Below are 20,352 nucleotides of genomic sequence, written 5' to 3'. Positions count from 1 at the left end.
TTGTTTTGGCCTCTTGCCATCAACATTCCACGTGCTAACCACAGCTACGTTTTGGTGCTGATTTGGAAAAGATCTATCAAACAACTAACTTGATGCACCCCAAATATTACACGTCAGCCCCACACCCCAGCCACAGCCTGTTTACCCTCCTCCCATCCAGGAGGCGCTACAGGTCTCTCCGTTGCCGGACCAGCAGGTCCAGGAACAACTTCTTCCCTGCGGCTGTTACATTACTTAACTCTGCACCTAGGTGATTGCCAGTCCCCCCCCCCCCCCGGACACTCCATCCCCCAGAAAAATTGCACTACTACTACTGTATGTACGTATATATATTTATTGCTCATTATTCCATTTTCGCTCTTTTGGGACGATGCTAACTGCATTTCGTTGTCTCTGTACTATACACTGCACAATGACAATAAAGATTGAATCTGAATTTGAATCTACTCTCAGTTGCCAGTCATAGAGAGATACAGCGTGGAAACAGCCCCATCAGCCCAACTTTCCCACACTGGCCAAATTGTCCCAGCTACACTAGTCCCACCTGGTGTCGTTTGGTCCTCATCCCTCTAAACACTATCCTATCCCTGTACCTGTCTTAACTGTTTCTTTAACATTGGAATAGTCCCAGCCTCAACTACCTCCTCCGACAACTTGTTCCATACACCCACCACCAATAAAACAAAGGAGCTGATCATGGACTTTAGGAGGGCACATCATCCGAGGACGTACACACCATTGAGGATAAATGGGGATCCTGTGGATAGGGTGAACTGTTTTAAATATCTGGGAGTATACATCTCTGAGGATATGACATGGGCATCACACGCCTCAGCACTCGTGAGTAAGGCAAGGCAGCGCCTTTACCACCTCAGGCAATTGAGGAAATTCAGAGTGTCTCCGAGGATCCTCCAGTGCTTCTACGCAGCGGCGGTGGAAAGCATCTTGTCTGGGAACATTACCATCTGGTTTGGGAATTGCTCTGCCAAGGACAAGAAGGCTCTGCAGAGAGTAGTGCGTTCGGCCGAACGCACTATGGGAACTTCACTCACCCCCCTGCAGGAACTATACAACAGGAGGTGCAACTCCAGAGCAAATAAAATCATGGGAGACCCCTTCCACCCCTGCAACGGACTGTTCCAGCTGCTACGGTCAGGCAAACGCCTCCGTTGCCATGCGGTGAGAACGGAGAGGTTGAGAAGGAGTTTCTTCCCAGAGGCAATTCGGACTGTAAACGCCTATCTCACCAGGGACTAACTCTACTGAACGTTTTTCCTTCCATTATTTATTATGTAAAAGAATATGTGTGTTATGATTGTGTTTATAATTTGTTTGGTTGTTTTGTTGTTTGTCTTTTGCACAAAAGTTTGCGAGCATTGCCACTTTCATTTCACTACACATCTCGTATGTGTATGTGACAAATAAACTTGACTTGACTTTTCGTGTGAAAAGGTTACCCTTCAGATTACTATTAAATCTTTTCCCCTTCTCCTTAAACCAATGTCCTCTGGTCCTCGAATCCCCTACAATAGGCAAGAGACTCTGCGCATCTACCCGATCTATTCCGCCTCTAATCTTATCCACTTCTATAAGATCAACCCTCATCCTCCTGCGCTCCGAGGAATATAGACCCAGCCTACTCAACCTCTCCCTATAGCTCACACCTTCTAGTCCTGGCAACAGCCTCGCAAATCTTCTCTGAACACATTCAAGCTTGACAATATCTTTCCTATAATATGGTGCCCAGAATTGAACACAATACTCTAAATGCGGTCTCACCAACGTCTTATACAACTGCAACATGACCTCCCAACTTCTATACTCAAAATTCTGACTGATGAAGGCCAAAGTGCCAAAGGTCTTTTTGACCACCTTATCTACCTGCGACTCCACCTTCAAGGAGCCATGAACCTCCACTCCTAGATCCCTCTGCTCGACAACACTCTCCACACTACACCATTCACCGTGTAGGTCCTGCCCTTGTTACAAAATGCAAGACCTCAATATTAAAATGCACGATCTCTGTATTAAATTCCTCAACACACCTGGCCAATCGATCAAGATCCTGCTGCAATCTTTCACTGTCTGCAAAACCACCCACTTTGGTATCATCAGCAAACTTGCTAATCTTGCCCTGTATGTTCTCACCCAAATGACAAACAGTAACGGGCCGTCACAGGCCTCCAGTCCGAGTAGCAACCTTCCACCATCACCCTCTGTTTTCTTCCATGAAGCCAATTCATTCAGCTATCTCTCCTTGGATCCCATGCGATCTAACCTTCCAGAGTAGCCTACCATGTGGAACCTTGTCAAACGCCTTAATGAAATCCATATATACAACATCTACAGCTTTTCTCTCATCGACCCTTTTGGCCACGTCTTCAAAAAAAATCAATCACATTTGTGAGACACGACCTCCCACGTACAAAACCATGCTGACTGTCCCTAATCAGACCTTGCCCACCCAAATGCCTGTATAACCTATTCCTCAGAATACTCTCTAGTAACATTCCAACTACAGTTGTTAAGCTCACTGACTTATAGTTCCCAGCATTTTCCCTGCAGCCCTTCTTGAATAGAGACACAACATTTGCCTCCTCCGGTCTTCCGGCACCTCCCCTGTATTTAAGGACTAATCGTAAATTTCAACTACGGCTCCTACAATTTCCTCTCTCGTTTCCCACAATGTCCTCGGACATATCTGATCAGGCCCTGGAGATTTGTTTACCTTCATACACAATGGTACATCTTTGACAGTTAGACCAGGGACTAACTTTACTGAACGTTTTTCCTTCCAATATTTAATATGTAAAAGAATATGTGTGTGTTTATGATTGTGTTTATAATTTGTTTGGTTGTTTGTTTGTTTGTTTGGCTTTTTGCACAATAGTCCGCGAGCATTGCCACTTTCATTTCACTGCACATCTCGTATGTGTATGTGACGAATAAACTTGACTTGGCTTGACAGTAACACCGGCTGTTCTCAAGACGCTTCTATTGACTGCCCCAATTTCTGCCAGTGTTTAAATTATATCTCTGCCGTTCAGTTGCTGTTTATGATTCACATTGGCTCAGCTTCAGCGGTGGCTCAGCAAAAAGGTCTGTGAATTTTTCAAAGCCAGTACAAGCCAGTCATTATTCTGGCAAGACCAATCTCAAATTATAAAATATAAATATTTAGAAGTGTGAGAGCAGAAAAGAGAAAATAAGCAATGGGCGCTGACTGGGAAGAATAGAGTCAATCCCGGCATGAACCAAGTAATTAGCCTGAAGCCATGTTGCTCCCTTTTCCATTTTATCAGCATTTCTAGAAATGAATGCTTGGACTACAAATCTCTGCTGTGTGTCTCAGACTCCAGTTGCAGCAATGCTGCCTTTCGTACTACATCCTCCTTCAGCTCAGCTTTCCATTCAATATTAGAAATAACATTTGCATTATCTCAAAGTAAATACAGTACTTGTCGCACAGAAAATGAAGCTTGTACCTCTCTGAAGAAAACATCCGCTGCTGTCAGGTTCTGTGAAACACTCTTTTTCTGCTTACCCAGAGCAGAATTAATCGCTGCATTTACGAGGTCAGGAAGCTTGGTGTGGTAGTTTTTTAGAACAAGGGCAGCAGAGAGTTTCTCAGCATGTTCACAAAGTAAAAGGCGAGTTGCCGTGAGGAATCCTCGCACCGAAACAGTATCAAGCCGATTCAGTAGCTCCATCTATTATAAGAAAGAAAATTATCAAAAGGGACGCAAGGTTTCCAAGTTCCAGTCATATCAAAGATTCAGTGGGGAGTCATCCATGAGGCATTTGCTTCATTAGGTCTGTGACCCAGTGTCACTGCAATCAAGTCAGGGATTTGAGTCCCTTTCCATAACACAAGCAATACTGTCTAGTATTGACATTGTCAATCAGTCAAAGTCAGCATGGATTTATGATCGGTTATAGTCAACATGGATTTACGATCAGTCACAGTGAGCATGGATTTATGAAGGGGAAATCAAGCAAAATATGAGGTGCTGTTCCTCCAATTTGCGCTGGTCTTCACTCTGACAATGGAGGAGGCCCAACAGATTTACGAGGGGGTCAGTCCAGTGAGCAATATGATTTTCAAGTCGGGGAAATCAAGCGAAAAGAGGTGCTTGTTCTTGCATTTGTGACACCTGTTTCTTCAGGTTACAGTGACATTTGGAGGCGGTAAACCAAGAAAGGTCATTGAGAATGGGAGGGGGTTAAAGGAATTTGTCTCTCTCTTTATCTGTTGTGTGTTGGACAACGGTAGATCAGGAGGTTGGAGGACTGAGTGAAACAGCAAATCGCCGTGCGGTTCCTGCATTTTCAGGAGGTGAATGCAGGACTGAGGTTGGACGATCGCCGACCCTGGTGTGGAGTTCAGGTCAATTGCTGGTGGGATACAGTTAGAGGGGACATGGATTTTATTTGGGGATGTAAGTTATTTTCTTATTTTATTTTCTTTATCTTTTTATTTTCTTTTAATATTTTATTAGTTTATGGTGAATTTGGTCAAATTATTTTTGTTTATAGAATTTATTTGGGATAAATAATTAATTTAAGTATCTTTCATAAATATAAAATGAATCAACAGACGCATGGTGGTACCTCTAGACTCACCTGGAGTGGGGTCGTGATGCCTCTGTCTCAGAGTGGGGGGCTGTTTGTAAAGGGACAGTAAGTGCAGCCCTGTTGGAGTTGCAGGCAAGGGCTGCCTTATGGGGCAGCTGTGGGTGGAAGGTGGAATGGCCACCTGCTGCTGACAATGGTTTGGGTGGGATGGTTTGGGCAGGTGGAGGCCTGATGCTCTTGAGTGGAACCTCTGTCTCACCTGGGACTGTTTGGGTCCTTGGATGGAGTCAAGGGGGGATGTAAAGGGACAGCAGTTGCATCTCCTGCAGTTGCAGGGGAAAGTACCTGGGATGGGGATGGTTTGGGTGGGAAGTGACGAGTTGACCAGGGAGTTGCGGAGGGAACGGTCTCCGTGGAAAGCAGAAAGGGGTGGAGATGGGAAAATGTGGCCAGTGGTGGGATCCCGTTGGAGGTGGCAAAAATGTTGGAGGATTATATGCTGTATGCGATGGCTGATGGGGTGGAAGGTGAGGACAAGGGGGAGTCTGTCCTTGTTGTGAATGGGGGGAGACAGAGCAAGAGCGGAGCTGCAGGAAATACCGAGGAGACTAGTGAGAGCTTCATCTATAATGGAAAAGGGGAACTCCCGTTTCCTAAAGAATGAGGACATCTCCGCTGACCTGGTATGGAAAACATCATCCTGGGCGCAGATGCGGCGTAGACGGGGGAATTGGGAGTATGGGATAGAGTCTTTACAGGAAGCAGGGTGGGAAGAAGTGTAGTCTAGATAGCTATGGGAGTCAGTAGGTTTGTAATAGATGTCAGTCAATAGTCTGTCTCCTGTGATGGAGACGGTGAAACATAGAAACTTAGCAAATAGGTGCAGGAGTAGGCCATTCGGCCCTTCAAGCCTGCACCGCCATTCAATATGATCATGGCTGATCATCCAACTCAGAATCCTGTACCTGCCTTCTCTCCATACCCCCTGATCCCTTTAGCCACAAGGGCCACATCTAACTCCCTCTTAAATATAGCCAATGACCTGGCCTCAACTGCCTTCTGTGGCACAGAATTCCACAGATTCACCACTCTCTGTGTGAAAAAAGATTTCCTCATCTCGGTCCTAAAAGATTTCCCCCTTATCCTTAAACTGTGACCCCTTGTTCTGGACTTCCCCAACAACGGGAACAATCTTCCTGCATCTAGCCTGTCCAACCCCTTAAGAATTTTGTAAATTTCTATAAGATCCCCCCTCAATCTTCTAAATTCTAGTGAGTACAAACCGAGTCTATCCAGTCGGTCTTCATATGAAAGTCCTGACATCCCAGGAATCAGTCTGGTGAACCCTCTCTGTACTCCCTCTATGGCAAGAATGTCTTTCCTCAGATTAGGAGACCAAAACTGTACGCAATACCTTTTTATTTATTTATCTATTTATTTATTTATTTATTTATTTAGATATTGTACCCCCAGCATGCTGTCATGTCCTTCAGCCACTGACCCTTGATCTTGAGCAGCCCAGTCCTGGTGAGATCTGCAAACGGTAGGGAGATGTCGGAGATGGTCCAAGTAAATTTGAGTGTAGGATGAAAATTAATCGTCAATGTAGCGGAGTTAAGAGTTCGGGGATAGAGTTCGTGTACGCCTGGAACAGTGATTGTTCGACATAGATAGAGAACTGGTTGGCCGACAGGAAGCAGAGTAGGAATTAATGGGCCCTTTTCAGAATGGCAGGCAGTGACTAATGGGGTGCCGCTAGGCTCGGTGCTGGGATCCCAGTTATTTACAATATATATTAACGATTTAGATGAGGGAATTAAATATGACTTGTCCAAGTTTGCGGATGACACAACGCTGGGTGGCAGTGTGAGCTGCAATGAGGATGCTATGAGGCTGCCGGGTGACTTGGATAGGTTGGGTGTGTGGACAGATGAATGGCAGATGCAATATAGTGCGGATAAATGTGAGGTTATCCACTTTGGTGGCAAGAACAGGAAGGCAGATTATTATCTGAATGGTGTCAGATTAGGAAAAGGGGAGGTGCAACAAGACCTGGGTGTGCTTGTACATCAGTCACTGAAAGTAAGCATGCAGGTGCAGCAGGCAGCGAAGAAAGCTAATGGCATGTTGGCCTTCATTGCAAGAGGATTCGAGTTCAGGAGCAAGAAGATCCTACTGCAGTTGTAATTTCCGGAATGGCGGGATCGACATATGATGAAAGAATGTGTCGACTGGGCTTGTATTCACTGGAATTTAGAAGGATGAGAGGGGATCTTATAGAAGCATGTAAAATTCTTAAAGAATCAGACAGGCTAGATGCAGGGAAAATGTTCCCCATGTTGGGGGAGTCCAGAACCAGGGGTCACAGTTCAAGAATAAGGGGTCAGCTATTTAGGACTGAGATGAGGAAAAACCTCTTCACCCAGAGAGTTGTGAATCTGTGTAATTCTCTACCATAGAAGGCAGTGGAGGCCAATTTGCTGGATGTTTTCAAGAGAGTTAGATTCAGCTCTTAGGGCTAAAGGAATCAAGGGATATGGGGGAAAAAGCAGGAATGGGGTACTAATTCTAGTTGATCAGGCATGAAGGCCCTACACCTGCACCTATTTTTCTATGTCGAGTGTCAGATTTTATACTGCATTCGGGTTAATATACTATTTGAAGAGGAAGAAGGCGAGATTCCTGGTGTGAATTCCAAACCGTCAGCAAAATTTGAACATTTGGCCATTTATCCTTTCTCTTTGTGGGGTCTCTACAGCACTGCACGATTTTAGCTTCAATACACTACTTCAACAAACAGTATTCAATAGAAGACACAGTGCCAGAATAGCACAGCGGGTCAGGCAGCATCTCAAGAGAACATTAGGCTGTGGGCCGAGCATCAAAATGTGTCTAGAAATCAACTCTCGGAACTACATGAAATTTTGCACAGATTTAGATAAAATATAATTGAGAAGGAAGTCATAACTTGTTAGTGCCAAAAGTTGCACATTAATTATTTAAACTAATTAGAAAATGATATCGAAAAAGTAAGCGCCATCTAGTGTCCAATGCCCATATTACACCATGGGGAGCCTATTTCCATGATGCAGTCTATTTGAACCATATATTATTGTACAATATATATATGACTGTATATGATGTGAATATGACTAATCATATGTAATTATGTATAATTATATTATATAAAAATAATATAATGGATATACTTGTGAGTGGGTATTTTGAATGAGACTGCTGCAGAGGTCCGGCTCCTGAACCAGCCTAATTAATGGGTGAGGGCAGTTCATGTGGGTTCCCCGGTTTACTGAACCCCACATGAACATGAACGTGTGCAGAGTGGAGGTCACGGCCATAGTGGGACTGGAGCAGTGCCAGGCTGGGGGAAGGATAAGGCATCTTCCACTGACAGGAAAATGCCTGACCTTAACCCTAACCCTAACCCTAACTCTCCCCCCCTTCAGAGCTGCCCATGGCTGGAGCTGGAGCCGCTTTGAAACTGGCTGCGGGCTCCATACATGTGGCCGTTCAGCAGGTCCACTTCTGTCAGCATGCCCTTCTCGATCATCGTAGTGATGAAGGTGGGGAGCAGCACTGCCCTGCACACAGCCCGGGCCGCCTTCAGCACCACCATAGCACCGGCTCCTTCAGACCGCCTGCTCGCTCTCTGCAACACCGGCCGTCCGACAGCCCGACCGACTCCCCGTAGCACCCACCGGCGACCCGAGCACTCTCACCACCCACCGGCGGCCCGAGCACTCTCACCACCCACAGGTGGACCGACAGATCCACCACAGCATCCTTCGGCCTACCGACAGGCCTGACCGATCGACTGACCCTGACCTTGACCCTAACCCTAACTCTACATTTGTTATTTATCATTTTTATTTTACAGTTCACATCATAACTTTATAAAGATAAATCAATTGAAAAACAAAATTATCAGCAAGGTTAGCATTACCTTTATTCCTTGGAAACCTTGCTAATGTTTTGATGTAATGAGGAGGCAGCCATGATCCCAGGGTCCTCGCTGCCTAACGACCATAAAACAAAGCGCGGGATTGGTCAATTTGCGCCCGATCTCAACGTCAAACGTGCATTGATTGGACAATTACTACTTGGAAAATTGGAATTTTTTTTCATATTTTTTTTAAATGTGCAGGTTTTGTTCTTGATGAGTTTCAGGTATGATTTATATAATATTTTTACACAATATGTTAAAAAATTCAGGTAATTCCATGAGTTGGGTGAACTTGAATGAAAAAGCTCCTCGGCCCACAGCCCACATGGATAGGTGACGTTTGGGGTCGGGATCTTACATAGACTGATTGTAGGGGTGGGGGAAAGAAAGCTGACAGGAGAAGTATTCAACATCTGTGACATGACACCAAGGTCATGAAAGGCACTGTGTAAATCTAAGCAAAAACTTACATCCCGAAGAAATTCCATCAAACAGTAATGAGCCTTCATTTTATCTTCCAGTTGATGAAGCAACAGCAAAGAGGTGTTGCTGAATCTATTCCCATCTGTGAAGAGATGAGGGTGACATTCTAATATTCTAATAGAATATTCAATCAAATTAGGCACTTGCTGCAATCTTTAAGGCACATGCTTTCAAAGTGCCATCTTATTGATTAATAGAGCAGTATTTTTCACCAGGTGTATTCTGCCATGAACATGAGAAGAGAAGTGCCATTTAAAAAAACATAATTGCAACAAGCACCAAAGCCAAAGGTAGAGGTTGTGCCTTTTGGACCTTGCGCTGGGAAGCGAGTCTGGCCCGCTGAAAGTGATCACAACTCCAAAAGTGTTTGAACAGTGTTGGGACCTCGGGTGTATTTTACATTAATAGACGACTTGGATATTAACTTAAGACGGGTTGGTTAGTAAGTTTGCGAATGACACCGAGATTGCTATGGTCACGGACTGTGAGGAAGGCTTTCAAAGTATACAGTCGGATATTGATCAGCTGCAAAAATGGCAGATCTAATCCAAGCAAGTTGCAGTTTGGGAGATCAAGTGTAAAGAGAAAGTGTACCATTAATATCAAGACCCTTAGCAGCATTGACGCAAGGAGAGATCTTGGAGTCCATTTCCAAAATTCCCTGAAATTAACATAAAACTATAGTCATATGGTATGTTTGTGCAGCTTTATAGGACTTCCATTCGGCCGGAATTCGAGTACTATGTGCAGTTCTGGTTGCCCCATTCTAGTAAGGATAAAGATGCTTTGGAAAGAGTGCAGAAGAGGTTTACCAGAATGATGCCTGTATTCAGATACAGGGAGAGGATGGACAGACTTGGATTGTTTTCTTTGGAACATTGGAGGTTGAGCAGTCTACGGTGAGGCAAAATCGACACCAGTGTGAGAAGGAGTGGTCAATACGCAACTAAAGGGGGGGGGGGGGGGGGGGGAAGGGGGGGGGGGGGGGGGGGGGGGGGAGAGATGTTTTTCACCTGGATTTTCAGGTCTTTGATAAGGTGACACACATGAGGCTGCTAAAGGAAATTAGAACCCACAATATTAGACCAAAGATATTAGCATGGATAAGAAGCTGGCTGAATGGGAATGGTAGAAGGCAAAGAGAGGGAATAAAGGGGGCTTTTTCATGTTAGCTGCCAGTGACTCTTTCCGCAAGGGTCGATGCTGGAGTCTCTACTCTTCACGTTGTGTATCAATTATTTGGATGAGTGAATTGAAGGCTTTGTGGCCAAGTTTGCAACTGATACAAAGACAGGTGGAGGGGCAGGTAGTGTAGAGAGAGCAGGGACTCTGCAGAAGGACTTGGATAGGTTGCGGGAGTGGGCAGAGAAGTGGCAGATGGAATACAGTGTGGCAAAGTGTGGAGTCATGCATTTTGGAAGAAGGAATAAAGCGTAAATTACCAAATGTGGAGAGGATTCAAAAATCGGGGGTGCAAAAGGACTTGGGTGCAGGATTCCCAAAAGGTTAATTTGCAAGTTGAATCGGTAGTGAGGTAAATGCAATGTTAGCATTTATTTTAAGAGGATTAGATTATAAAAACAGGGATGTAATGCCAAGACTATATAGCTCTGGCCAGACCACATTTGGAGTATTGTGATTAGTTTTAGTCCCCATATCTAAGGAAGGTGCGCTGGCCCTAAATAGGATTCAGAGGTTTACAAGAATGATCCCAGAATGACTGGGTTAACATATGATGAGCTTTTGACGGCACTGGGCATGTACTCGATGAAGTTTAGAAGGATGAGGGGTTAATATCATTGAAACGTAGGGAATAGTGAAAGGCTTGGATAGAGTGGTTGTGGAGAGGATGTTTCCACTAGTGGAAGAGTCTAGAACCAGAGGGCACAGCCTCAGAATAAAAGGACATCCCTTTAGAAAGAGATAAGGACAAATTTCTCTAGTCAGAGGGTGGTGAATCTGTGGAATTCATTTCATTAAGTATTTCTAAGGTAGAGATTGATAGATATCTGATTAGTGTGGGTGGCATGGGTTATGGGGAGAAGGCAGGAGAATGGGGTTGAGAGGGAAAGATAGATCGGTCATGATTGATTGGCGGAGTAGACTTGATGGGCCAAAGACCTACTTCTCTCCTATGACTAATTAACATGAAAAGGGGAAAAGTTTAAAGATGTGGGGTTAGGTTAGGTAAGGGGGAGGTGCAGCTAGACCTGGGCGTCCTTGTACACCGGTCACTGAAAGTTGGCTTACAGGTAAAGCAGGCAGTGAAGAAAGCTAATGGAATGTTGGCCTTCATAACAAGAGGATTTCAGTATAGGAGTAAAGAGGTTCTTCTGCAGTTGTATAGGACTCTGGTGAGACCACATCTAGTATTGTGTATAGTTTTGGTCTTCTAATTTGAGGAAGGACATCTTCGTGATCGAGGCAGCGCAGCATAGTTTCACGAGATTGATCCTTGGGATGGCGGGACTGTCATATGAGGAAAGCTTGAAAAGACTAGGCTTGTATTCACTGGAGTTTAGAAGGATTAGGAGGAATCTTATAGAAATATATAAAATTATAAAAGGACTGGACAAGCTAGATGCAGGAAAAGTGTTCCCAATGTTGGGCGAGTCCAGAACCAGGGGCGACAGTCTTCGAATAAAGGGAGGTCAATTAAGACTGAGGTGAGAAAAAAACGTTTTCACCCAGAGTGGTGAATTTATGGAATTCCCTGCCACAGAGGGCAGTGGAGGCCAAGTCACTGGGTGGATTTAAGAGAGAGTTAGATAGAGCTCTAGGGGCTAGTGGAGTCGAGGGATATGGGGAGAAGGCATGGGTTATTGATTGGGGATGATCAGCCATGATCACAATGAGTGGGGGTGCTGGCTCGAAGGGCCGAATGGCCTCCTCCTGCACCTATTTTCTATGTTTCTATGTGCAGGGAAAGATTTTTTTTTAACACAGCATTCAAAAAGCCTTACCGTTGGGTACGGATTCAGCCCAGCGGGGATCACACGCTGGGTAGTCATTGATCAGATCTAAACTGATTTGTGCCACAGCACCATCAAGCTCAGAGTCCGATCTCAGATCTGCGTTTTCTGGGAAGATGTCCCCCAACATCGCCTGGGCAGCAACGATATCCTTTCTGGAAGTTTAAATATTCGAAACTTAACACAGATTGACCCAACAATTAAATAAAGTCATCTTATGCCTTTGATTAACTAGTTGATTTAAAATTTAAAAATAACTTTTATTTTTACAAATCTGCTCCAAGTGATTTCACATTCTGTCCAAGTCCGAAACCAACTTTAAATATTTTCTTGAAGCAGACCAAACCAATTTTGCATCACGTCCCTGGCTATTTTCTCCATCAAATTCCTCACTGCGTGAACCCGACATCTATTGCTCAGAACTGAAAGCTCTTACTGTCCGGTCGCATCCACAGCCACAGGAGCTTCAAAGGTTCACTATGTACAGTGCCCTCCATAATGTTTGGGACAGAGCCGTCATTTATTTATTTGCCTCTGTACTCCACAATTTGAGACTTGTAATAGAAAAAAATCACATGTGGATGAAGTGCACATTGTCAGATTTTATTAAAGGCCATTTTTATACATTTTAGTTTCACCATGTAGAAATTACAGCTGTGTTACAGTTGTGCCAATGAAAGTCAAATAAGCCGTTATGAGAATGAGAAACAAGAATAAAACTGTTGGAGACATCAGCCAAACCTTAGACTTGCCAAAATCAACTGTTTGGAACATCATTAAGAAGAAGGAGCTCTCTGGTGATCTTACTGGCAGGCCAAGGAAGACCTCCGCAGCTGATGACTGAAGAATTCTCTCTATCATAAAGATAAATCCCCAAACACCTGTCCCAACAGATCAGAAACACTCTTCAGGAGTCAGGTGTGGATTTGTCAATGACCACTGTCCGCAGAAGACCTCATGAACAGAAATACAGAGGCTACACTGCAAGATGCAAACCACTGGTTAGCCGCAAAAATAGGATGGCCAGGTTACAGCTTGACAAGAAGTACTTAAAAGAGCAACCACAGTTCTGGAAAAAGGTCTTGTGGACAGATGAAACGAAGATTAACTTATATCAGAGTGATGGCAAGAGCAAAGTATGGTGGAGAGAAGGAACTGCCCAAGATCCAAACCGTACCACCGCATCTGTGAAACACAGTGGTGGGGGTGTTATGGCCTGGGCATGTATGGCTGCTGAAGGTGCTGGCTCACTTATCTTCATTGATGATACAACTGCTAATGGTAGTAGCATAATGAATTATGAAGTGTATAGACACATCCTATCTGCTCAAGTTCAAACAAATGCCTCAAAACTCATTGGCCGGCGGTTCATTCTACAACAAGATAATGATCCCAAATATACTGCTAAAGCAACAAAGGAATTTTTCAAAGCTAAAAAATGGTCAGTTCTTGAGTAAGTGGCCAAGTCTGCTGATCACCTGATCTGAACCCAATTGAGCATGCCCTTTTATACCTAAGATCTGAACCCAATTGAGCATGCCTTTTATATGCTGAAGAGAAAACTGAAGGGGACTAGATCCCCCAACACAAGACACCGTTTTCGGTAGCTCCATGGCAAGATGATGTGGCTGCAATATAGGCCTGCTGCACCGTGAAGCAGGTCACCAGTAAAAGTTGGTCAGGAGACAGGTGGGCTTTCTTGAGCCCCAGTAAACTGGCTTTTTGAAGTACAGGAAGAATCAGAGGAATTTTCAAACAGTCATTGAATGCATCTCCTTCGTCTTTTTGGAAGGACAGTATGCAAAGGATATGCACAAAATACTAAACATAACTACTTTCATTTACATGACATCACTGTGTCCCAAACATTATGGTGCCCTGAAATGGGGGGGGCACTATGCATTAACACTGTTATAATTTCTTCATAGTGAAACTAAAATGTGTAAAAATGGCCTTTATTAAAATCTGACAATGTGCACTTTAACCACATGTGATTTTTTTTTTCTGTTACAAATCTCAAATTGTGGAGTATAGAGGCAAATAAATAAATGATGGGTCTTTGTCCCAAACATTATGGAGGGCACTATACTGTGGAAAGAGCCTTATCTCCAGGCTCAGAGAAGACCTCAGGTTTGTCTCTTATTTCTAGATTTTCCAACTTGGAGAATAGTTTGCTCCAACCTTCCCTTTGATCAGATCACCTCAAGTCAAGGGAGTTTATTGTCATGTGTCCCAGATAGGACAATGAAATTCTTGCTGGCTGCAGCACAACAGAATACTGTAGCTGTTATAGTTCAGAGTTTGTTTTAAATTGTGTTTAATAGTCTGATGGCTGTGGGGAAATAGCTGTTCCTGAAACTGGGTGTTGCAGATTTCAGGCTCCTGTACCTTCTACCTGATGGCAGCAGAGATGAGTGTGTGGCCAGGATCGTGTGGGTCCTTGACGATGTTGGCAGCCTTTTTGAGGCAGCGACTGCGATAGATCCCCTCGATGGTAGGGAGGTCGGAGCCGATGATAGACTGGGAAGTGTTTACAATTTTTTGCAGCCTTTTCCGCTCCTGGACGCTCAAGTTGCCGAACCAAGCCACGATGCAACCTGTCAGCATGCTCTCTACTGTGCACCTGTAGAAGTTCGAGAGAGTCCTCCTTGACATACCGACCCTCCGTAATCTTCTCAGGAAGTAGAGGTGCTGATGTGCTTTCTTTATAATTGCATCAGTGTTCTGGGACCAGGAGAGATCTTCGGAAATATGCACACCCAGGGATTTTAAGTTTTTTACCCTTTCCCCCATCGACCTGTTGATATGAATGGGACTGTGGGTCCACATCCTACCCCTTCCAAAGTCCACAATCAGTTCCTTGGTTTTGCTGGTGTTGAACAATGGTGTTGATGTGTTCAAACAATAGAACACATCGCTGTCTCCATTTGCTCGTTGGCTGATGTAGAGTGGGCCACGTTAGTTACTATAACCCTGTCATAGAAACATAGAAAATAGGTGCAGGAGTAGGCCATTCGGCCCTTCGAGCCTGCATCGCCATTCAATATGATCATGGCTGATCATCCAACTCAGTATCCTGTACCTGCCTTCTCTCCATACCCCCTGATCCCTTTAGCCACAAGGGCCACGTCTAACTCCCTCTTAAATATAGCCAATGAACTGGCCTCAACTACCTTCTGTGGCAGAAAATTCCAGAGATTCACCACACTGTGTGAAAAACGTAGACATCAACATTCCAGCTTCTACAACTGTTGTGCATAAAGAAAATCTTTGATAAGATTTAAATTAATTAAAACTAAGTTTATGCAAGCTGGCACAATTTAAAACTGTAAACCAATGTTTAATTCCAGTGAATTTTCGCTGCTTCTACGATCTAAGTAACAATTATGCATTTCACAATCAGTCCTACCTGCAATACATCACAAAGGCAGTTTTCAGCATCTTAATTTTATCCTCTTGTGGTTCTGCGGCAGTTCTTTCAAATGGCTGCCCAACATCACCCTGGGAGAAGAAATCTAAATTTGATTCTATACACATGAAATCACAAAAAATTAATTGAAGCACAATTAAAGCAACAAAACCAGAGATCAATGTGATGAGGACACATGGAAAACAGTGGACAAGTAAGAATGACCTAATAATCTATATTTTGTAGAAACAAAGAACTAGATGCTGATTTATACCAAAAATAGATAGTAAGGTGCTGGTGTAGGTACACAAAAAAGCTGGAGAAACTCAGCGGGTGCAGCAGCATCTATGGAGCGAAGGAAATAGGCAACGTTTCGGGCCGAAACCCTTCTTCAGGTGCTGGAGTAACTCAGCAGGTCAGGCATCATCTCTGGAGACAAAGAATGGGTGACATTTCAGATTGGGACCCTTCTTCAGACAAGACCATCTATATTTTGTGCATTTTTAAACTTTATAATCCACTATTTGAGTCGGTTCAATGTTATGTGTCATCTGCAAATTTGCTAGTGTTACTTTTAATTTAGATGATGGAATTAAAAGTAACACTAGCAAATTTGCAGATGACACAAAGCTAGATGGCAGTGTGAACTACGAAGAGGATGCTAGGAGGTTGCAGGGTGACTTGGACAGGTTGAGTGAGTGGGCAGTTGCAGTATAATGTGGATAAATGTGAGGTTATCCACTTTGGCGGCAAGAACAAGGAGGCAGATTATTATCTCAATGCTGTCAGATTAAGAAAAAGGGAAGTGCAACGGGATCTGGTGGTCCTTGTACACCAGTCACTGAAAGTAAACATGCAGGTACAGCAGGCAGTGAAAAAAGCCATAGCATGTTGGCCTTCATAAGGGGAGGATTTGAGTATAGGAGAAAATAGGTCCTTCTGCAGTTATACAAGGCCCTGGTAAGACCACACCTGGAGTATTGTGTGCAGTTTTGGAGTCCGAATTTGAGGAAGGACATCCTTGTTATTGGGGCGTAGGTTCACGAGATTAATCTCCAGGATGGCGGGACTGTCATATGAGGAAAGATTGGAAAGACTGTGCTTGTATTCACTGGAATTTAGAAGGATGAGAGGGTATCTTATAGAAACAAACACAGTCTAAGATTAAAGGGGAGGCCATAAAATAAGAAGAGAAAACATTTTTACCTAGAGAGTTGTGAATTTGTGGAATTCTCTGCCACAGAAGGCAGTAGAGGCCAATTCACTGGATGAATTTAAAAGAGAGTTTTAGAGCTCATGGGGCTAGCGGAATCAAGGGATATGGGGAGAAGGCAGGCACGGGTTACTGATTGTGGATGATCAGTCACGATCACAATGAATGGCGGTGCTGGCTCGAAGGGCCAAATGGCCTCCTCCTGCATCTAATTTCCATGTTTCTGTCAATTATACCAGAGAAGCAATGATATTGTGTTAAAAGATATACATGCGTACAATTTCCAATAGCTCAATGTAACATCATTTTGGGTAAATGGCTACATTAGAAGACATAGAAACATAGAGAAATAAGGGCAGGAGTAGGCCATTCGGCCCTTCGAGCCAGCACCGCCATTCAATATGATCATGGCTGATCATCTAAAATCAGTACCCCATTCCTGCTTTTCCCCAGATCCCTTGATTCCTTTAGCCCTAAGAGCTAAATCTAACTCCCTCTTGAAAACATCCAGTGAATTGGCATCCACTGCCTTCTGTGGCAGAGAATTCCGCAGATTCACAACACTCTGGGTGATAATGTTTTTCCTCATTTCAGTACTAAATGGCCTACCCCTTATTCTTAAACTGTGACCCCTGGTTCTGGACTCCCCCAACATCGGGAACATGTTTCCTGCATTGGAAGCCACACACTGATCATATCTTTTCCCTCCACGGAGTATGTGACCTCACCTGTGCTGCTGCTCCAGAGGTAGATAAAGCCAGAGAATCTTCAATGTTTTCAGGTAGCATTGACACGCTTTCCTTGGGGCGAGCAGCAACCAAACCACTGTTCCTGCAGAATAGGACAGGATACCCAGCAAATCTTCCCCCACCTAGGATACCATCACCTGCAAGTTCAGAGACGTAACCCACAATTAAAAACACAAACTATCGCACAAACCCACAAGTTTTCAGTAGCGACTACAGACTGGTGCATTAATCCATGTGCACAGAGTGCTACAAATTGAACCAATCCATTCACTCCTGATTCTGGCACTGATCTCTTCTGCGCCAATTCACAGCTCCAGACACAGCTTCCGCAGCAGACAAATCTTCAACATTATCTCAGTTGGCATGTCCATCATCTTTCAGTATCTCTAGACTCCACTCTTAAATCACAGATATTCCCTTTGTTTTCTCGACCTTCCATCTCACTGAATCCATTTTTTACCCTGGAGCTTACCACAAAGGGTTTGGCTCACAACTAAACTAAATTGAACTAAACAAGGCATGTTTAGGGGAATGGTGTATGTGGTTGCACATCACCTTCAACAGTGAGGCCAGTAGGCAGTAGGCTATTTACATATAAGAGTACTGAAATAACTCAGCATCTCTGGCGAACATGGATAAGTGACGTTTTGGGTCGGGACTTTTTTTTTTATTTTTTATTTTTATAATTGATTTGGCTATTGACTATTTACTTATTATTGAAACCGGCCGCACATGTGAAAGTTTTCCAGAAGCAGTCCCACAATATCAGAGGCTAAACACTGTGAAATCTTACCAGGTCCTGAAAAGCCTGGATCGAGTGGATGTGAAAAGGATGTTTCCACTACTGGGAGATTGGACCAGAGGGCACAGTTCAGAATAAAAGGATGTACCTTTGGAAAGATCAGGAAGAATTTTCGTTGGTCAGAGGGTGGTGAATCGGTGGAATTCATTGCCATGGAAAGCTGTAGAGCCCAAGTCATTTGGTATGTTTAAAGCAGAAATTTACAGAATCTTGATTGGTAAACATGTCAACGGTTATGGAGTTGAGAGGGAGAAAGATAGATCAGCCATGATTGAATGGCAGAGTAGACTCGATGGGGCGAATGTGTGCTCCTATGACTAATGAACTTGAAACAAAGATCTCAATCTTCAGCCCACCTATAAAGTTGTGCCTGTGTGAAATTAATCTTCTTTACCATAGAAAATAGGTGCAGGAGTAGGCCATTCGGTCCTTCGAGCCAGCACTGTCATTCAATATGATCATGGCTGATCATCCAAAAATCAGTACCCCGTTCCTGCTTTTTCCCCCATATCCCTTGATTTCCTTAGCCCTAAGAGCTAAATCTAACTCTCTCTTGAAATGACCCTATAGTTTAAGGACTTCCCAATTTAGAATTATTGTCTAAACAATCGTAGCAAAGAATTACTAAGTAAATGTTTTACAAAAGATACCTGGCATATTCAAGTTGATTTTCTCCTGAGGTAGACCAGCTCGTCCAGTTCCAGTGGAACCTGCAAAGACCATATCATATGTATAGAGGTATGCAGCTGGGTTTGAGTAATCTGGTATCAAAAACCGCCGGCATGGGATCTCCTCATCTGGCTGAAAAAAATGTATACCATTTTAAATCAAATCATCAATAAGTAACAGCCTCCCACTACTTCATCTCTACTGCATCAGTAAATTCACCCAAAGGTAGATCAGATTCAGATTCCCAAAGGTACAGAGACAACGAAATGCATTGGACAACGAAATGCTGGAGAAACTCAGCGGGTGAGGCAACATCAGGAGCGAAGGAATAGGTGAAGTTTCGGGTCGAGACCCTTCTTCACCCCAGCATGCTGATCTAGGTTCCCTTTAAATACACCTGCACGGTTCATCTCAACTGCTCCCCACAAGTTCTAAACTCCATAATAAATGGAGGTAAAGAGCACTTACAACCATTACCTGGTATAAAGGATGATACTCAGTGACCTCCATTCTAATTTCATCAGTTATTCGATATCCATTATCTTGGACAGTGCCTAAAACGTAGTAGATTAAGCATGGAGAGTCTCCCTGGCTCCAAGCTGCCATCAAAACCACCAGACCCTCTCTGCAAAACAAATTGAAGACTGAAACATTGCTGCCCTTTCAGAAGGTTGCATCTTGAAAATAGATGAAGTCAGACTTCAACAAACAACTTCTAACCAGTCCATCACAGGCAGTTGGTCCAGGAAACTGAGAATGTGTGGACAGAGTGTGGGACAAATGCAGCAGAGACAACGTCACATTGTGCACCAAAGACTCCCCCATGCAGGAGAGCGCAAACATAGATATAGACCAGTGGTTCCCAACGTGGGGCGTACGCCCCACAGGGGGGCAATTTGATTTTTAAGGGGGGCAATTGAGCGCGACTGAGGTCTGGGTCCAAATTTTCGATTTTTATTTTTTAGGATTTTCCATATGTAGTTTATGTTTCAGATGTTATTTTGAGTAAATAATTTTTTTTGGGTAAAAAAGGTCTTTATTGTGTAGTTATTACATAATCACCGCGCCATCGCTCTTCATGCACATCGCACGAAGCATGCGAGGTCATGGGAGTTCACTTTTTAAATGATAAGAATTATATATCACCACATGGGGGGGGGGGGGGGGGGGGGGGGGGGGGGGCATCAGGATTTTAGAGGTGATTAGGTGGGGCATGGCCAAAAATAGGTTGGGAACCACTGATATAGACAATAGCTGCTGGAATAGGCCATTCGGCCCTTCGAGCCAGCACCGCCATTCAATGTAATCATGGCTGATCATCGACAATCAGTACCGCGTTCCTGCCTTCTCCCCATATCCCTTGATTCCGTTAGCCCTAAGAGCTCTAACTCTCTTCTGAGTGCATCCAGTGAATCAGCCTCCAGTTCTAAATGGCCTACACCTTATTTTTAAACTGTGGCCCCTGGTTCTGGACTCCCCACAACACCGGGACCATCTAGCGTGTCCAATCCTTTAATAA

The 20,352-nt window shown here is 44.0% G+C and overlaps 1 protein-coding gene across 1 annotated transcript in view; it reads right to left on the bottom strand.

The window, feature by feature from the left end:
• The window catches only part of nup133 (nucleoporin 133), a 58,958-nt gene that overhangs the window by 16,568 nt on the left and 22,038 nt on the right, over positions 1-20,352 (bottom strand). The window contains 7 exon segments of the mRNA XM_055638886.1: positions 3,486-3,710; positions 9,007-9,101; positions 11,983-12,146; positions 15,401-15,492; positions 17,342-17,499; positions 18,815-18,965; positions 19,311-19,458. Of these exon segments, the coding sequence (XP_055494861.1) occupies positions 3,486-3,710; positions 9,007-9,101; positions 11,983-12,146; positions 15,401-15,492; positions 17,342-17,499; positions 18,815-18,965; positions 19,311-19,458 (1,033 nt within the window).

The sequence above is a fragment of the Leucoraja erinacea genome, chromosome 8 (assembly GCF_028641065.1).
Source record: "Leucoraja erinacea ecotype New England chromosome 8, Leri_hhj_1, whole genome shotgun sequence".
Taxonomy (NCBI): domain Eukaryota; kingdom Metazoa; phylum Chordata; class Chondrichthyes; order Rajiformes; family Rajidae; genus Leucoraja; species Leucoraja erinaceus.
The sequence above is the reverse complement of the archived record's forward strand: the minus strand, read 5'-3'. Positions and strand labels throughout refer to the sequence as shown.